The sequence below is a fragment of the Coregonus lavaretus genome (genome assembly GCF_964263955.1).
Source record: "Coregonus lavaretus genome assembly, chromosome: 18".
In the NCBI taxonomy this organism is placed as follows: Eukaryota; Metazoa; Chordata; class Actinopteri; order Salmoniformes; family Salmonidae; genus Coregonus; species Coregonus lavaretus.
In genome coordinates this window covers 25,048,693-25,068,765 of record NC_140005.1, presented here as the reverse complement: position 1 = coordinate 25,068,765, position 20,073 = coordinate 25,048,693, and the positions used below count along the sequence as shown (strand labels likewise).

At 43.8% G+C, this 20,073-nt stretch overlaps 2 protein-coding genes across 2 annotated transcripts in view; both read left to right on the top strand.

The window, feature by feature from the left end:
• The window catches only part of LOC311145368 (heat shock 70 kDa protein 4L-like), a gene marked incomplete at both ends in the record, with an annotated part of 29,547 nt that extends 20,558 nt beyond the window's left edge, over positions 1-8,989 (top strand). The window contains 7 exons of the mRNA XM_084181589.1: positions 1,887-1,961; positions 2,059-2,202; positions 2,817-2,942; positions 3,073-3,180; positions 3,377-3,496; positions 8,525-8,686; positions 8,807-8,989. Coding sequence (XP_084037715.1) covers positions 1,887-1,961; positions 2,059-2,202; positions 2,817-2,942; positions 3,073-3,180; positions 3,377-3,496; positions 8,525-8,686; positions 8,807-8,989 — 918 coding nt within the window. The remainder of the gene's footprint in view (positions 1-1,886; positions 1,962-2,058; positions 2,203-2,816; positions 2,943-3,072; positions 3,181-3,376; positions 3,497-8,524; positions 8,687-8,806) is intronic.
• Positions 8,990-10,055: 1,066 nt separating this feature from the next.
• LOC311145589 (serine/threonine-protein kinase PLK4-like) lies at positions 10,056-19,815 on the top strand. Its single transcript, XM_084181866.1, has 14 exons — positions 10,056-10,266; positions 11,048-11,143; positions 11,577-11,672; positions 11,827-11,941; positions 15,577-16,552; positions 16,659-16,750; positions 16,877-17,202; positions 17,318-17,422; positions 17,537-17,639; positions 17,756-17,905; positions 18,051-18,279; positions 18,732-18,825; positions 18,956-19,206; positions 19,386-19,815. Exons 1-14 carry the CDS (start codon positions 10,237-10,239, stop codon positions 19,483-19,485), a joined length of 2,763 nt encoding a protein of 920 aa, XP_084037992.1. The 5' UTR covers positions 10,056-10,236; the 3' UTR covers positions 19,486-19,815.
• The last annotated feature ends 258 nt before the right edge of the window (positions 19,816-20,073 follow it).

Here is a 20,073-nt window from a genome sequence, read left to right as displayed (position 1 = left end):
TGTATTCACCCCCTTTGCTATGGAGTCCCTAAATAAGATCTGGTGCAACTAATTACCTTCAGAAGTCTCATAATTAGTTAAATAAAGTGTCACATGATCTGTCACATGATCTCAGTATATATACACCTGTTCTGAAAGGCCCCAGAGTCTGCAACACCAGTAAGCAAGGAGCACCACAAAGCAAGCGGCACCATGAAGACCAAGGAGCTCTCCAAACAGATCAGGGACAAAGTTGTGGAGAAGTACAGGTCAAGGTTGGGTTATAAAAAAAAATATCAGAAACTTTCAACATCCCACGGAGCACCATTAAATCCATTATAAAAAAATGGAAAGAATATGGCACCACAACAAACCTGCCAAGAGAGGGCCACCCACCAAAATTCACGGACCAGGCAAGGAGGGCATTAATCAGAGAGGCAACAAAGAGACCAAAGATAACCCTGAAGGAGCTGCAAAGCTCCTTCAGGGTTGGAGTATCTGTCCATAGGACTACTTTAAGCCATACACTCCACAGAGCTGGGCTTTACGGAAGAGTGGCCAGAAAAAAGCCATTGCTTAAAGAAAAAAATAAGCAAACACGTTTGATGTTTGACACCATCCCCACAGTGAAGCATTGTGGTGGCAGCATCATACTGTGGGGATGTTTTTCATCGGCAGGGACTGGGAAACTGGTCAGAATTGAAGGAATGATGGATGGCGCTAAATACAGGGAAATTCTTGAGGGAAACCTGTTTCAGTCTTCCAGAGATTTGAGACTGGGACGGAGGTTCACCTTCCAGCAGGACAATGACCCTAAGCATACTGATAAAGCAACACTCGAGTGGTTTAAGGGGAAACATTTAAATGTCTTGGAATGGCCTAGTCAAAGCCCAGACCTCAATCCAAATGAGAATCTGTGGTATGACTTAAAGATTGCTGTACACCAGCGGAACCCATCCAACTTGAAGGAGCTGGAGCAGTTTTGCCTTGAAAAATGGGCAACAATCCCAGTCGCTAGATGTGCCAAACTTATAGAGACATACCCCAAGAGACTTGCAGCTGTAATTGCTGCAAAAGGTGGCTCTACAATGTATTGACTTTGGGGGGGTGAATAGTTATGCACGCTCAAGTTTTCAGTTTTTTTGTCTTATTTCTTGTTTGTTTCACAATAAAAAATATTTTGCATCTTCAAAGTGGTAGGCGTGTTGTGTAAATCAAATTATACAAACCCCCAAAAAATCAATTTTAATTCCAGGTTGTAAGGCAACAAAACAGGAAAAATGCCAAGGGGGGTGAATCCTTTCACAAGCCACTGTAACTGTATTAACTATATATGAGGTTTTATGGTCACTATGTGTGATTAGCCCTCACTCCAATCCTTTTTCATACGCTACTTCCCCCTCTGTGATACAATTCTGGTCTCATCTGTGGAGCACTGGTCTCATTAAGGTTCATCACATTGAGCCTGGGAGAACGTGTGTGTTTGTATAACCGGGCTTGGCAGTGTGTGACGCAAGAGGATACATGGAGCCAGTGGAATAGCTATTAAGTTGAAAATGCTTTCCACATCTTCATAACTCTATCCTTCACAGGCTGTGCTGTACCTGTGTCTGCTACAAAAAAAATCATTCTCCACTCCTTTGATATTATCAATATTTCAGTGTATTTTAATGTGTTACTCATACAGATTATAACATTCTAATTGGCATCCTTGAACAGTATATATTTTGATTAGGTTAACAGGAGGGGTGTGCAGCTTGAAGTAAGCTGGTTTATATAGACGTAGGTGTAACGTAATTAATTACACTACTAAGGTGTCAAAGCTACTGTAAGTAGAGCATGAGAGCAGCCAAGCGTTGATTGTAAGATTTAGGTGATGTGGTTGTGATGGTGTCCTACTGTCTCAGACTAAAATGCAGGTGGACCAGGAGGGTCAAGGCCAGGTGGACCAGCAGAATGAGGATGCCAGCTCCGGCAGTAAGGTGAGCATGTGAATCATAAGGAACTATAATTACATTTAAACTTTTATGTCTTGTGAAACACTGAGAACCAATATAATGTTTTTTTCGCCCAACAAAGGACGGAGTCCCTGGGGAGAAGCAGGACCCAGCATCAGGGGGAAGCAAGCCTAAAGTAAAAGTGAAAAGCACTGACCTTCCCATCCTGGCCAACACCATCAGACAGCTGGACAGGGGGGTCCTCAATGACTTTGTGGAGTATGAGGTGAGTCACTCTAAAGGCCCCGACTCCCCAGCAGCTGAGTCATATTCTCATCGAACCAAGAGAAAAGACTTACTGTAAAGTAAAACTTACCTGCCTTGTTTAGTTCAAAGACATAAAACATGAGTAGTAAGGGTTTCTGTAGGAAGGTTAATTATCTGCAGCTTTGGAACTGTAAAGGCAATTTCTGCATTAGTTGTCTCATTCATGTTTGACCTATGTTGTACACTTCTACAAAACTGGCAGATGATGTAGCTCATGTGGCCTATATTTCTGTGGGTCTGGCTTCCATTGAGCCGCCTGGGAGTGGGTATTAGAGGAGGCGGAAGGCTGATTTTGGCTCTCAGTGTAGCCGACGTCAGTGTGCTGCTAACAGTTTAGCTTCCTCCACTGTCCCTGTCCCCATACCGGGCTCGAACCAGTGATCCTCTGCTCCGCAACACACGTGACAGCCCTCCTTGAAAACGTACCAACCGTTTGAGCTATACAAAAGGTACCAATTATATAGCTCCATTGGCGACATTTCAAGCTAGCTGTGGTGTGAGCTTACGGCATGTTCTTAACTCTGTTACATGTCTCACTCTGTCTCTCCCTCTCTTTCTCTCGGTGTCCCTCAGGGCCAGATGATCATCCAGGACAAGCTGGAAAAAGAGAGGAATGATGCTAAGAATGCTGTGGAGGAGTATGTGTACGACCTGCGGGACAAACTGTGTGGCATCTATGAGAAGTACACCACTGAGGAGGTAAGAACCTAGATGAACAGATTCCTTTTAACTATGAAATAAATACTGCCACATTGAACAAAGAATAAGACTATGCAATACAGAATGTGTTTGCTGATACCTGTTTTGGCCTTTCTCACCTTTCAAAAAGGACAGTAATCGTCTGACGCTGATGCTCGAGGACACAGAGAACTGGCTTTATGAGGAGGGAGAGGACCAAGCCAAACAGGTCTATGTGGACAAGCTGGAAGATCTCAAGGTTAGTGTTTATTTAGCATAAAGGATTTCTATATCCAGCGTCTGCCTGCACCAGTCTGCTATTATGGCAATTCTGAAATCAGGAGAAAGAAACATGAATAATAAACAAATGTATTTGGGGCATTTAGGTGGACAGCCTGAAGGTTTAGGAATGTGACTTGATTTGAGTGATTTATTTGACTGATGTCCTTTTCCAGAGGTTTGGCCAGCCCATTCATGACAGGCACAGGGAGCAGGAAGACAGGCCGAGGGCATTTGAAGAGATTGGCAAGAAGATCCAACTCTATATGAAGGCTGTGGAGCTTTATAAACAGAAGGTAAAAACTGGAATATTTTTATGTTATAGTTCAGCATCCTTTCATCCTTGAGCGTCACTTAGTTTTTTCGATTGTACTACTGTCCGAAAAGGCATTGAGGGAGTTATTTTACGCTGCCCGGGTTGAACTGGGCAATGGCCCCTAATCGGGCGAAAGTGGGGAGGGAGGTGTGCCCTTCTCAAATCGAACAGTAATCTGCGCTGCTTGGTCATGTTGTCAACAAGGCAGCATGGTGCAACTTCCATAAATCTCTTTTCCATTAAATAAATGTTTGCATTTTCAAATTAGTTTTCATTGGGAAGCAGATAAACTGTTTTTATCAAAAGCAATCACTTTTGCATGGGAAAACAAAGAATCCTATTAATTACTGCACGTGCTTAATTACATCACCTTTTTTTTTAAGCCGACTTCGCCGTCGGACAGAGCGGGGCACCTGGCTCGCGCCCAGGAGGCAGCCCGGTTCCAAATCGAATGCAATGAACTTTCAGCCGGTGCATAACACATCTACCCTGGTGCCCGGGCGGGATTAATCGAACCCCCTCATTATTATGCTCTTGCGTGCTTGTTCCCTCCCACTTTAAAAACATTTAACCCTCAGTGGGAACATGGTTTCTGTGGAGTGATGAGACACTAAGAGCCAATTGATGCTTGATCCGAAAATGTGGTCAGAGGCGCCGTATGGATGGTGTGACGCAATTGTGGAGCCTCCGGAGGCATGCAGAGGCCAAATTCAGCTCTGTACCGCATTGCCATGCACCTCTCAATTTTCTTTGCAATGCGGAGGGCTGCATATAGCTCCGCATTGACAAGATTGGTTGACGGTAGGTGAGGGCGGGAGGTCCTGTATAAACACAAACTCACTTCCTTGACGACTTCCTTCACAACAGCTCTGCGCTGCTTGGCGAAGTGTAAGAAGTATGAATGCCCTGACTTCTGCAGAGGCCATATCACCGTAAATGCTGCACAGCCAATGCAGACGTCAGATTGACCATGCATCACCTTTAAATCGGAGGGCCTGTTGTCTGGACCTCTGGCAGTCTCTATGGAGGTGCCACAGGGTTCAATTCTCGGGCCGACTCTATTCTCTGTGTATATCAATGATGTCGCTCTTGCTGCTGGTGACTCTCAGATCCACCTCTACGCAGACGACACCATTTTGTATACATCTGGCCCTTCATTGGACACTGTGTTAACAAACCTCCAAACGAGCTTCAATGCCATACAACACTCCTTCAGTAGCCTCCAACTGCTCTTAAACGCTAGTAAAACTAAATGCATGCTCTTCAGTCGAACACTGCTTGCACCCGCCCGCCCGACTAGAATCACTACTCTCGGCGGGTCTGACTTAGAATATGTGAACAACTACAAATAGCTAGGTGTCTGGTTAGACCGTAAACTCTCCTTCCAGACTCACATTAAGCATCTCCAATCCAAAGTTAAATCTAGAATCGGCTTCCTATTTCGCAACAAAGCCTCCTTCACTCATGCTGCCGAACATGCCCTTGTAAAACTGACTATCCTACCAATCCTTGACTTCGGCAATGTAATTTACAAAATAGCCTCCAACACTCTACTCAGCAAATTGGATGTAGTCTATCACAGTGCCATCCGTTTTTTCACCAAAGCCCCATACACTACCCACCATTGTGACCTATACGCTCTCGTTGGCTGGCCCTCACTACATATTTGTCGCCAAACCCACTGGCTCCAGGTCATCTATAAGTCACTGCTAGGCAAATCCCCGCCTTATCTTACCATAGCAACACTCACCCGTAGTATGCGCTCCAGCGGGTATATCTCACTGGCCATCCCCAAAGCCAACACCTCCTTTGGCCGCCATTCCTTCCAGTTCTCTGCTGCCAATGACTGGAACGAACTGCAAAAATCTCTGAAGCTGGAGACTCTTATCTCTCACTAACTTTAAGCATCAGTTGTCAGAGCAGCTTACCGATCACTGCACCTGTACACAGCCCATCTGTAATTAGCCCACCCAACTACCTCATCCCCATATTGTTATTTATTTTGCTCATTTGCACCCCAGTATCTCTATTTGCACATCATCTTCTGCACAACTATCACTCCAGTGTTAATACTAAATTGTAATTATTTTGCACTATGGCCTATTTATTGCCTTAACTTACTACATTTGCACACATTTTCTATTGTGTTATTGACTGGACGTTTTGTTTATTCCATATGTAACTCTGTTGTTGTTTTTATCGCACTGCTTTGCTTTATCTTGGCCAGGTCGCAGTTGTAAATGAGAACTTGTTCTCAACTGGCTTACCTGGTTAAATAATGGTGAAATAATTTTTATTTATTTTTTAATTAAAGCTCAGTGTGAGATGCAATGAAATTATGCTGAGCCCATTTACAATGCCTCTATTTCTCTGTGAACTACTACACCACTGCTCTGTTGGGATTGTGCTAGTTACTTTCCTTTTCCATATTCAGGACACTCCTCTGGGGCCTGTACACACTTTTCAAAGCTGGTTAGGTCATTGTCATAGTAATTTTATGAGCAGTTGTGACACTATTGTGACTTAATCTGTCTCTGGGTTTAACCCAGGATGTATGTAATAAACCATCTGTGACATTTTTATTAATTGATTTGTTTGTCCAGAGGCGGGGCTCCTAGTGGCTGGGGACTTTCATGCAGGGAAACTTAAATCAGTTTTACCTCATTTCTACCAGCATGTTAAATGTGCAAACAGAGGAAAATAAACTCTAGACCACCTTTACTCCACACACAGAGACGTGTACAAAGCTCTCCCTCGCCCTCCATTTGGCAAATCTGACCATAACTCTATCCTCCTGATTCCTGCTTACAAACAAAAACTAAAGCAGGAAGCACCAGTGACTCGGTCAATAAAGAAGTGGTCAGGTGACGCAGATGCTAAGCTACAGGACTGTTTGCTAGCACAGACTGGAATATGTTCCGGGATTCTTCCGATGGCATTGAGGAGTACACCACATCATTCAATGGCTTCATCAATAAGTGCATCGATGACGTCGTCCCCACAGTGACTGTACGTACATACCCCAACCAGAAGGCATGGATTACAGGCAACATCCACACTGAGCTAAAGGGTAGAGCTGCTGCTTTCAAGGAGCGGGACTCTAACCCGGACGCTTATAAGAAATCCTGCTATGCCCTCCGACGAACCATCAAACAGGCAAAGCGTTAATACAGGACTAAGATTGAATCGCACTACACCGGCTCCGACGCTCGTCGGATGTGGCATGGCTTGCAAACTATTACAGACTACAAAGGGAAGCACAGCCGCGAGGTGCCCAGTGACACGAGCCTACCAGAAGAGCTAAATTACTTCTATGCTCGCTTCGAGGCAAGCAACACTGAAGCATGTATGAGCGCATCAGCTGTTCCAGACGACTGTGTGATCACGCTCTCCTTAGCCGATGTGAGTAAGCCCTTTAAACAGGTCAACATTCACAAGGCCGCAGGGCAAGACGGATTACCAGGACGTGTACTCCGAGCATGCGCTGACCAACTAGCAGTTGTCTTCAACCTGTCCCTAACTGTAATACCAACATGTTTCAAGCAGACCACCATAGTCCCTGTGCCCAAGAACACTAAGGTAACCTGCCTAAATGACTACCGACCCGTAGCACTCACGTCTGTAGCCATGAAATGCTTTAAAAACTGGTCATGGCTCACATCAACACCATTATCCCAGAAACCCTAGACCTACAACAATTTGCATACCGCCCCAACAGATCCACAAATGATGCAATTTCTATTTGCACTCCACACTGCCCTTTCCCACCTGGACAAAAGGGACACCTACGTGAGAATGTTTTTCATTGACTACAGCTCAGCGTTCAACACCATAGTGCCCTCAATGCTCATCACTAAGCCAAGGACCCTGGGACTAAACACCTCACTCTGCAACTGGATCCTGGACTTCCTGATGGGCCGCCCCCAGGTGGTAAGGGTAGGTAACAACACATCTGCCATGCTGATCCTCAACACGGTGGCCCCTCAGGGGTGCGTGCTCAGTCCCCTCCTGTACTCCCTGTTCACCCATGACTGCATGGCCAGGCACGACTCCAACACCATCATTAAGTTTGCAGACGACACAACAGTGGTAGGCCTGATCACCGACAATGATGAGACAGCCTATAGGGTGGAGGTCAGAGACCTGGCCGTGTGGTGCCAGGATAACAACCTCTCCCTCAACGTGATCAAGACAAAGGTGATGATTGTGGACTACAGGAAAAAGAAGAGGTCCGAGCATGCCCCCATTCTCATCGACAGGGCTGTAGTGGAGCAGGTTGAGGGCTTCAAGTTCCTTGGTGTCCACATCACTAACAAACTATCATGGTCCAAACACACCAAGACAGTCGTGAAGAGGGCATGACAAAGCCTATTCCCCCTCAGGAGACTGAAAAGATTTGGCATGGGTCCTCAGATCCTCATAAAAGTTCTACAGCTACACCATCGAGAGCATCCTGACTGGTTGCATCACTGCCTGGTATGGCAACTGCTCGGCCTCCGACCGCAAGGCACTACAGAGGGTAGTGCGTACGGCCCAGTACATCACTGGGGCCAAGCTTCCTGACATCCAGGACCTCTATACCAGGCGGTGTCAGAGGAAGGCCCTAAAAATTGTCAAAGACTCCAGCCACCCTAGTCATAGACTGTTCTCTCTGCTACTGCAAGCCAAGCGGTACCGGAGTGCCAAGTCTAGGTCCAAAAGGCTTCTTAACAGCTTTTGCCCCCAAGCCATAAGACTCCTGAACAGCTAATCAAATGGTTACCCGGACTATTTGCATATAATTTCTCTAAATCTATTTTTTACTTAACCCTTATTTTTCTTAAAAGTGCATTGCTGGTTAAGGACTTGTAAGTAAGCATTTCACTGTAAGGTCTACACCTGTTGTATTCGGCAAATGTGACAAATAACATTTGATTTTATTTGATTTGTGAGGGCATAGATGAGGTGATTCACTTAATGAGATAGAGGTGTGCCATCTCTAATTGTTTTGTTTCCTATCAACACTCAGGATGAGCGTTACCAGCATCTGAATGCTGAGGAGATTAGCAACGTGGAGAAGTGTTTAAATGAAAGCATGGGCTGGATGAACAGCAAGATGAATGCCCAGAGCCAACTCACCATCGCCCAGGACCCAGTCGTGAAAGTAGCAGACATAATTTCCAAAATACAGGTGTGTGTGATAAGTGTGAATGATTCAATCATATGACATGCTATTGGCCCATCGTCACCAGGTACTGATTATTTTAATAATACTGCATCCTCCTATCTTCCACATATACCTATACTTTAGGAACTGGATGAAGTATGCAACCCAGTGGTCAACCGGCCGAATCCCAAAGCAGAGCATGTGTCAGAGGAGAATGACAAGAGCAATGGGGCTCATAACGGCCCAAGGCAAGGAACTGGCGGGAGGGGCGCGGCAAACGGTAGCAACCAGACAAAGCCTCCTTCAGGAGAGATGGAGATTGACTGAGCCCCTCTGCCAAACAAGCTCTGCTACCAGCACTCTAGCTCCCATCAGACCATTTAGACAAGGTCTACCCAAACATACAGTACATAGTATATCCGGGACCATTTTTCCATGTCCACCACCACTCAATGGGCTGTTTTGTGCATTTGTATTCAGAGTCCCCCTGTTAGATTGTTTTCCTTTTGATATTTTTTTTACTTTCCCTTGTATGTTACAATGGTGTGCTCCTCCCTCAGAGGTTAGACAATACCTTATATAGTCATTAACTGTAAGATTAGATATAGATGAAAACAATGCTGGCTCTCCCAAAAACAGTTTTTATACCTTACGTGTTTGCATTTCAAAAGTCCCATAAGCATCAGATCTCTAAGGTGACTCTTATTGCACATAACCTTGTAGTGGAACATAAGTAGAATTACTGTCTGAACAATCGCTATGGCTGATTAAACTATTAGTAAAATATGTATGCAATAATACATATTATATATATTTGTATTTAATATATGAACTTGAAAGGATGTCTGTATGCCTAGATTCTGTAAATATTATTTTAGTAATTTAAACTGGCCAGTGCCTATAGTTGTGTATATAGAGGATACATTCCTAGTGTTGTTAGCAAAGAGAGAAGAGCAATGGACTGGATGCCTATTTCTTTACTTGTTTTCATGCATTTCCATATTTTCAGTCATGAGATGTGTAGACGGCAAGTAATAAATGTATAAATAAATAAATGTATGCACTCACTACTGTAATTCGCTCTATATAAGAGCGTCTGCTAAATGACTAAAATGTAAATGTAAATGCATTATTTGTCTTTAAGATAAACATATTGTACTATTTCATTCTTTGCAAAAAAAGTGTATTCAAATTATCTTCATCTTATTGAAGGTCTATTATGCTACAAAGCAACTCTAAATGTCAAGTTACTAAATGAGAAAGTTGTTTACACAGAAGGACCCAATGTTATTTTAAGGCATCTAGTGCTTTTTGTTCCTGATAAGCTCCCCTTAGCTTGAGGAGCATTCGAAGTGGGTGTAGCTACATTTGCTTGTTGCCATATGACGTGTACAGTCACGTGACCACGAGGGTAACGGGCGGATATTTTCAAAATGGAAGAAATACCAAAGTTTTGGAGGGGCAACATTCGTTTGTTGTATTTAAGGTCGTTTACGGCCGCTGATTAGTTTACCTGGATGAACATGTATTGAGTAATAATTTTGTATCGATTGGGAAGACAAATAAGAAGCAAGATGAGTGTTTCAATCGGCGATAAAATCGAGGTGAGTTGTCGACCTAGCTAACGTTAGCTAGTTAGCTGGCTAACCCGCAGCTAATACATTACAATTAGCTAGCTAAATAGCAAGCTTACGTCAGTTGTCTACAAACGTTACCCACTTAGCATAATTCGTAATCAGCAAAGCAGACGAGTAACTTTAATTTAGCTAGCTGGTGGCTAAAACCAGTAGCGCTGGCTGCTGCAGCCGAGTTGTTGTTGACTGTTTTGACTGAGACATGCCCCCCTGCGATTTACCGCATCGGTTTATTGTTGCCAGGTGACAGGTACCGCAACGCCTGCTCATTAGCGGGAAGAGAGCCGGGATAATTAAAGGTTTTGGTTGGCCATATGACAGAGACAGATGTTTTGATGTTTTACTTCTGACGGTTGGCTAGCCATAACGACCAAATGGTAACGTTAACGTTAGCTACGGTTGTTGTAGTGTTGTACTCAATCACTGTCTGTCTAGCCAGCTACATGACACATATCAGAGGGAAGATGTTCGATAAAGTTCTACATTATTTATTTCAAAACCTATCAACAAAATGCAAAGTCAGTGAAGATGAGGAGAGAATCTTGTCTACAGCTGGGGAGCTAAAGATTGAGGTATCACATCAGAATCATCCTCTATCAAAAACAACTGACAGGCAAATCTAGGACATTTTTAGGACATAGGCCTAGCTATATGACATATTCTAGTCATATTTGTTGTAATGTAAATATTAGCTTATTGATTTTGGACTGATATATTGCATATGTGAAAATGTTTTCTTTCTCTTTTTCAGGACTTCAAAGTTCTCACCCTCCTTGGGAAGGGCTCCTTTGCATGTGTTTACCGTGCAAAGTCAGTGAACACTGGCTTGGAGGTGGCGATCAAAATGGTAAGAATGTACAATTTTTAAAGTTGCTATACAGTCCACATCCCAGTACTTTTATGGTGTAAGCTTGTTTCATGCTGTTCCTGTACCATGGGGTAAAAACACATGTAAGAGCTCATCAGCACAAAGTGTTTATTGTCAAGTGCAAGCAGACAAATCACAGGTTTAGAAATGTTGACATAGCCTACACAGTGAAGAATTATCCACTCATCATCCTCTCACTACCAGGTGGTGTTTAGCAGAGCCTTGTATTTTCCCTAAGCTCCCCTCCCAGGGGTCCCCTGTGGACTGTTGGAAGTCCAGACAGTCTGTTCTGTTTCTGGATAGCTCTCAGACTCTCTTTGTGGAAGACCGATCGTTTGTTTACCACAAGACTAAAGCAGTGTATTATAAAGCTCACTGTGTAATTATCTCTATCGTTGCCCTCTCTGTGCAGATTGACAAAAAAGCCATGCACAAATCTGGTATGGTCCAGCGCGTGAGTAACGAAGTGGAGATTCAGTGTCGATTGAAGCATCCGTCAATACTAGAGGTAAGCATGGTTGAACTTTGTTGGGCCTGTTATGGCTTATCTGATCATTGTAGTGCTGAAATTGGTGCTACTTTAATAAGGTCTTATTTACTAATTTACAGAACTGCGTTAACCCTGATATAACGTTTTGGCTTGTAATTTTGCTATTTTGCAGCTGTACAACTACTTTGAAGACAGTAACTATGTGTACTTGGTGTTGGAGATGTGCCATAATGGAGAGATGAGTCGATACCTGAAAGACAGGAAGATGCCCCTCTCAGAGGATGATGGTGAGTCTCATTGTTTACCTGAGAGTGCATTAGGCTTGGGCGATATACCGTATACCGGGGTATTTCAAAATACCAACGGTATGATTTTCAATACCGTTTAAAAAATATAATTAAAAAATACACTACTATAGCCCTTTATAGCTCAGTTGGTAGAGCATGGCGCTTGCAATGCCAGGGTTGTGAGTTCGATTCCCATGGGGGGCCAGTATGAAAATAAAATGTATGGATAAGAGCGTCTGCTAAATGACTAAAATGTAAAAAATGTAAAATGTAGGTCAAAAGTTTTAGAACACCTACTCATTCAAGGGTTTTTCTTCATTTTTACTATTTTCTACATTGTAGAATAATAGTGAAGACATCAAAACTATGAAATAACACTTATGGAATCATGTAGTAACCAAAAAAGTGTTAAACAAATCAAAATATATTTGAGATTCTTCAAATAGCCACCCTTTGCCTTGATGACAGCTTTGCACACTTGGCATTCTCTCAACCAGCTTCATGAGGTAGTCACCTGGAATGCATTTCAATTAACAGGTGTGCCTTCTTAAAAGTTAATTTGTGGAATTTCTTTCCTTCTTAATGCGTTTGAGCCAATCAGTTGTGTTGTGACAAGGTAGGGGGGGTATACAGAAGATAGCCCTATTTGGTAAAAGACCAAGTCCATATTATGTCAAGAACAGCTCAAATAAGCAAAGAGAAACGACAGTCCTTCATTACTTTAAGACATGAAGGTCAGTCAATACGGAACATTTCAAGAACTTTGAACGTTTCTTCAAGTGCCGTCGCAAAAACCATCAAGCGCTATGATGAAACTGGCTCTCATGAGGACCGCCACAGGAATGGAAGACCCAGAGTTACCTCTTCTGCAGAGGATAAGTTCATTAGAGTTACCAGCCTCAGAAATTGCAGCCCAAATAAATGTTTCACAGAGTTCAAGTAACAGACACATCTCAACATCAACTGTTCAGAGGAGACTGTGTGAATCAGGCCTTCATGGTCGAATTGCTGCAAAGAAACCACTACTAAAGGACACCAGTAAGACGAAGAGACTTGCTTGGGCCAAGAAACACGAGCAATGGACATCAGACCGGTGGAAATGTGTCCTTTGGTCTGGAGTCCAAATGTGAGATTTTTGGTTCCAACCGCTGTGTCTTTGTGAGACGCAGTGTGGTGAACGGATGATCTCTGCATGTGTATTTTGCTACCTTAAGCATGGAGGAGGTGGTGTTATGGTGTGGGGGCGCTTTGCTGGTGACACTGTCAGTGATTTATTTAGAATTAAAGGCACACTTAACCAGCATGGCTACCACAGCATTCTGCAGCGATAAGCCATCCCATCTGGTTTGCACTTAGTGGGACTATCATTTGTTTTTCAACAGGACAATGACCCAACACACCTCCAGGCTGTGTAAGGGCAATTTGACCAAGAAGGAGAGAGATGGAGTTCTGCATCAGATGACATGGCCTCCACAATCACCCGACCTCAAGTCAATTGAGATGGTTTGGGATGAGTTGGACCGCAGAGTGAAGGAAAAGCAGCCAACAAGTGCTCAGCATATGTGGGAACTCCTTCAAGACTGTTGGAAAAGCATTCTAGGTGAAGCTGGTTGAGAGAATGCCAAGAGTGTGCAAAGCTGTCATCAAGGCAAAAGGTGGCTATTTGAAGAATCTCAAATATAAAATATATCTTGATTTGTTTAACACTTTTTTGGTTACGACATGATTCCATATGTGTTATTTCATAGTTTTGATGTCTTCACTATTATTCTACAATGTAGAAAATAGTAAAAATGAAGAAAAACCCTTGAATGAGTAGGTGTTCTAAAACTTTTGACCAGTAGTGTATATACTTTTTTTTGTTGGGGACCGTGCATTAAGTATAACTATAAGAAATCTAAGATGTGTCAAATAAATTATATCCAGCTCAGGACTCCAGCTATGCATTTGGTTTGCTAGCTAAGTGGCTAGATGTCATGATCAAGCTTCTTGGTTACAGCAGAGACATTCAATCCCCTCCTGTATCAAGATCACTGTTGCCTAAATTGTTTTGTTTGTCAACGTTTTTTTTTACTTCGTTTTTGAAATTAGCGCCCCTTGTGTTCACATTCGGTAATACCCTATCCCCCGTATAGGGCTGGGCGATACACTGCATTTAAAACAGTCAGCAATAATCTAATGAATTCAGAGTTTGTGAAATTGTACCTAAGCTGAATATTCCTTCCACAACCACAAGACCCACTAATAATTTAAATATTTTATCATAATAGTTGTACCTGCTTTTTTTTTGCAATAATCATTGATCTGGCTTTCAGGTCTGTCTATAAAAATGCTATTTTTGTAACAAATTTAACCAAAACCATGCATAATGCACACTCACTAATAATGTAGCAGGCGTAATAGAAAATTAACACCAGTCTCATAAACAATCTCTCAAGCACAAGCCCACGTGCTAGTGAGTAGCCAGCTAATATTTATATTTCAAGTTTAGCCAACTTGGATCTAGGTATAATTTCACAAGCTCTGAATTCAGCTAACAAGGCGAAACAGTTGAATTGTTATGAACACAACCTTCTGTTTGTCTCCAACTGTTTGAACAGCATGCTCTTCTGTCCACTTTGTTCAGATGTTGAAATCAAGTGGCCTACCTTATTTCTCAGAATGAGAACGAGTTGCTAATTCCTTATATAATTGTTTTATGCTTATTGCACATTTATAAAACAGACTAAACAGCTAGTATAACTATTTATTTGACTAAAATGCTGCTAGCAATACGTGGTACCGTAATGCGCGCGCGATAAACTGAGCATTAATTGTCCAGAATAAATGTTCATTGGTACATCCGTTTTAGTAGTATCTGCTCTGCTCGAAATTTGAGGAGTTGAAACATAAACAGGGTATGGTTCGAAAGGTTAACTTCTCCTATATTACAGTAAAATTGTATCTCTGTGTGTTTCGGTGTCCATATGACCGATTCTGTTCGACCAAACCTCAAATGCAAATAGCGAGTTGAAACCGTTTGTCAGAGAGGAAGAAGTGATCTCTCATCTTTGTTGTTGTTAGTGTTAGGGGGAGGGGCTTGGGAGAAAGAGGAGAAGCGAGAGGTTTCACTCTCTCCAAAATCTGTCAAAAATAAGCCCAGTGCGTTTCTATGCTCTTATTTTGAACCTAAGCTTGTCGCTTGCCTTCCCGCCTTTGGGACAACGACTCCCATTGTTAGGGTGGAGACATGAGCATCTCGTCATTATATACACATCTCTGGTGTAAATGGGAAGACGCACAGCACAGAAGGAGCGAACGAGACGAGACCAAAAAGACAACATGAGAACAAGCGGACATAAACGCTCATAAAACCAAAAATATCAAAAACCTTGATTCTGCAATACAGGTATTTGGAATATCGCTCAAGAACATAAATTAGAATTAATCGAATTAATTCGATATATATTGCCCAGTCTTACCCCAGTATGGTACCGAAACGATATGACGAAATGAAAATCTGGATACCACCCAACCCTAGAGTGCATCAGTGATACTTCTCTTAACATGATATGAAATCTACGTTAACATGTCTTGACACCTGTCCTCATTTCCTTTTATAACTGTTGTTTTCATTTGTTTTTTTCACATTACAGCACAGCACTTCATGCATCAAATAGTGAAAGGTATGCTGTACTTGCATACACATGGCATCATGCATCGGGACCTGACCTTGTCCAACCTGCTGCTGACGAGCAATATGAACCTTAAAATAGCTGACTTTGGCCTGGCCACCCAGCTCAAGCTCCCCAGTGAGAAGCACTTCACCATGTGTGGCACACCCAACTATATCTCCCCAGAGGTGGCCACCCGCAGTGCCCACGGCCTGGAGTCTGATGTCTGGTCTCTGGGCTGCATGTTCTACGCCTTCCTGATGGGCCGGCCCCCGTTTGACACAGACACGGTGAAGCACACCCTTAACAAGGTGGTCCTGGGGGAGTATGACATGCCCAGCCACGTGTCCCAGGAGGCCCAGGACCTAATCCGCCAGCTGCTGAGGAAGGACCCTGCGCAGCGGCCCAGCCTGTCTGCCGTACTGGACCACCCCTTCATGACCCAAAGCCTGCTTGCCAGGACCAAGGAGCTGGGCCTTGGGGAGCCAGGCTCCATGGACAGCGGCATCGCCACCATCTCCACAGCCTGCACCTCATCCACCTCAGGCAGCAGCCGTCTCCAGAGGAGAGCCAGACATGTGATTGGACCTGCCCTGCCCAACCGCATGGCACCTATCCCCACACTGCCCCGGCCGCCCAGCAGCGCCTGCTTTGAGGGGGTTGAGGAGTGGCAGCAGCACTCCGATAGAGTAGGCAGGAGCAGGGTAGTTCCGGGCGGGGAGAGTGGACGGCCCCACTCCAGGTACCTACGGAGGACTCACTCCTCAGACCGGTCTAGCTCCTCTGTCATTCCAGCCCAAGGGATGGGGCAGGCAGAGCTGGAGAGATGCCACTCTGAGGAGATGCTGACTGGGTCGGGGAGACTGGCCTTTCCCATGTCCTCCAGCTACAAGGACACTCCACAACCCTTCACAGAGCATGGAAGGCTCCCATCACTGCCTGTCAAACAGACAGCTAGGTAAGATGTGGTCCCAGTGTGATGTAATTAATAGAATGTGATTTTTATTAAGATGGCTGTGTCTGTCTGACTAACTGATACGTGTATGTACCCTTTATTTCCTCAGCTCAGGATGTTCATATTCCATACAGCCACCACATCCACTAAACGTGCAGTTACAAGAGTCAGAAGGTGTACAGAATTGGTTCACTAAAGAAGGTATAGTACACCTACTATTTTCTTTGCTGTATCTTAATCTTACATCCCAATGTAAAGATTTAAAAGCTCTAAAATAAAGATTTTCACACATGAGCTTGACCGTGTTTGTTTACCCTGCCTCACCAGGCCCGTTTCCGAGGCACACGGATGTCACCTCTCACAACAGCAGTGCCAGTTTCCATAGTGGCAGGGAGCCTCTAGGTGTACACAACTCCTGGAGTGACAAACCAGCAGGCAGAGGCACCAGTCCTCACCTCCACCACAACCAGCACCACCTCCACACCTCAAACACTGAGTCCTACAGGGAGAATGGGCAACCAGGTCATGGGGAAGAGCTGCATAGTCTGTCCAAACCAAGTGTAGAAAAGGAGAAGAAGTCCCTGAGAAATGTGCTCCCTCCCTTGTGTGCCTCCAGACTGAAATCCATCAGACAGAAGACAAAAAATGCTGTGGTAAGACAGACATACACCCTAGTTATCCCCCTGTATATATTCATCTGATCTGCTTTCAATGACAGTGCTATGCCTGCCTGCTCTACAGCTGCGGTTTCTGTCTCCTTCTCCCCAGGTGAGCATTCTGGATACAGGAGAGGTGTGTATGGAGCTGCTCAAGGGCCAGGGCCCACAGGAGAGGGGCAAAGAGGTCCTCAGGATATCCTGTGATGGTTTGATGGTGAGTTTCAGGAATAACACAACACTTCATAACCTTCAGAGAGGATGTATCATGGTATCTGTCTGTGAAATAATGGCAAAACACTAATGTCACCCTTTGACCATGCTCCTGTAGGTCACTATTTACCAGCCCAATGAGGGGAAGGGGTTTCCTGTGCTAGACTGTCCCCCTGCTCCTCCTGAGGATATCCTGATCTGCAGCTATGAGGACCTACCGGGTACACCTCAATACCAGACAGTGACGTCTCGCAGTGACATGATTTAAAAACCACAGTTTGATAAATATGTTGGAAATCTGATTTCAACTAACCTTTGTCTCCTCTGTCTTCAATAGAGAAGTACTGGAAGAAATACCAGTATGCCTCCAAGTTTGTGCAGCTGGTGAAATCCAAGACTCCCAAAGTCACCCTCTATACCAAGTATGCAAAGTGTATGCTGATGGAGAACTCCCCCAATGCAGACCTGGAGGTGTGCTTCTACGATGGTGAGGATAATTTAGAAAGCATCAATTCTATGAAACATAATGACCTTGAAGGATAAAGTGTATTTTCCTTCTGAGATTGAAATGTTATTGTTGCACAGTTAAACTAAATCATCCTGACCTGTGGTTCCCCTCTGTGCTGTGACAGGAGCAAAGACCCACAAGACGTCGGAGCTGGTCCGTGTGGTGGAGAAGAGTGGGAAGTCGTATACGGTGAAGGGAGAGGTGGGTCTGAGTGGCCTCAGCCCAGAGAGCAGGCTGTACGTGGAGCTGTCTGACGAGGGCCACAGCATCTGTCTGTCTCTAGAGGCGGCAATCACTGCAGAGGAGCAGCACTGTGCCATGAGCACTCACTTCTTCCCCATCACCATCGGCAGGTGAGCGAGACTATGTCTGTTGTCTGTGTTAATGCTGAAAATTGTCACGTTTGGAAGCACTTAAAGGGACATTTCAAAAAATGTCTACTTCATATTCAGAATTTATAGCACCACCCCAATATCAACATATGCAAAAATGGTGCGTGTCTATGTTTTGTAGTTTACAAAAGTAGAAAATTAGTTGGCATGCCTTCTCATAATTGGTTAAAATCACATGACGCACACTGAGGATGTCATTGTAAACACTTATCTCCCTCTTATCTTTTTTTCCACAAAACATAGAAATGCGCCATTTTCACATGTTGATGTTGGGGTGGTGCTGGAGATTATAAATATGAAGTTGACATTTTTTTAAATGTTCATTTAAAGAAAGCACCATGTTGCGATATTCAGTCTCATGTCAGTCCCAGTCCTTGTGTCACTAATCTTGCTCCTCTATTTGTCCCTCCCAGGAGACCTGCCAACCCAGCCTCCCCCTGCCCGTCGTTCCAGCCTGCCCCTACGGATGTGGCATCACCGCCCAAGCCCCCACACATTACTCCTTCTGTGAGTTTCTCCAGACGCAACATTTCACATTCTATCAAATAAGCTGTTTATTCCATCCATTTTTATTTAGGAAGTGTAAGATATTTCTGGTGTTTTGTTGAATATTTATTTTTTCTTCTCTAATCTTCAGATGATCTCCTATGATGGGTCTGACTTCACCTCGACTAGCGTGAACAAAAACTGCTCTCCGCTGTCGGTCAAACAGGACCACACAACCAACACAGGGAAAGTGCTCAAGTCGGTCTTTGTGCCAAACATTGGTTGGGCATCACAGCTGACCAGTGGAGAGGTGTGGGTGCAGTTCAACGATGGCTCCCAGCTGGTGGTGCAGGCAGGGGTCTCTTGTATTACCTACACGTCCCCAGAGGGACAGACCACCAGGTACTGAACACTTACACAGCACCTATAACAAATACAATAAACTGACCCATGGCTTCACCACCCTTTCATACAGTCCTATGTCAATGTCCATCTTTTGTCATTTTGATAATTTTCTGTATTTGAGGAATGGTAGTTGTCAACACCTTTTTGCTGACATGTTCCTGCTTGTGTTGCTCCAGGTACAAAGAGAATGAGAAGTTGCCAGAGCTTGTGAAGGAGAAGCTGCACTGTCTCTCCACCATCCTGGGCCTGTTGGCCAGTCCAGCAGCATGCCGCTAATCAAACAACCTCCGCAGCATTGCAACGTCCCAGTACAATGCTGTTGCAGGGAGGAGACACTTTTATAGGCTTTATACAGTGACATACATACATACCTCAAGTGTGCTTGTAAATATTGTTTTTTATGTACAGATGACAAATTATGAAAATATATATATTTTATAGTGCCCATGTTGTACAGTACCATCTTGTGTTGAAATGGTGTGCATGTAAACTTGAGTCTTTTGTAATTTTCTACACTGTCAGTTGTCAAACCATAATCTCCATGAAATGTCAGATGCATAAAAGCTGAAGCAATAAACATCTGCAGGCTGGGTAGAGTTCAGTCACACTTTGGTGTTCAGGGGGCTTTTGTTCTTTCTCACTTTTGCAACAGCATGAATGGGTAAAAGTAAATGTTTTGTTTGCATTCCTTACTGGTGTATGGTATAAAAAATAAAACTAACACACTAACTGTAAGTCGCTCTGAATAAGAGCGTCTGCTAAATGACTAAAATGTAAATGGTATCGATATGCAGTACATGAACATGAGGTCTATCAAGTGTGAGAAACCCAATACACAACATTGGGGGAATTAATTTAAGAACT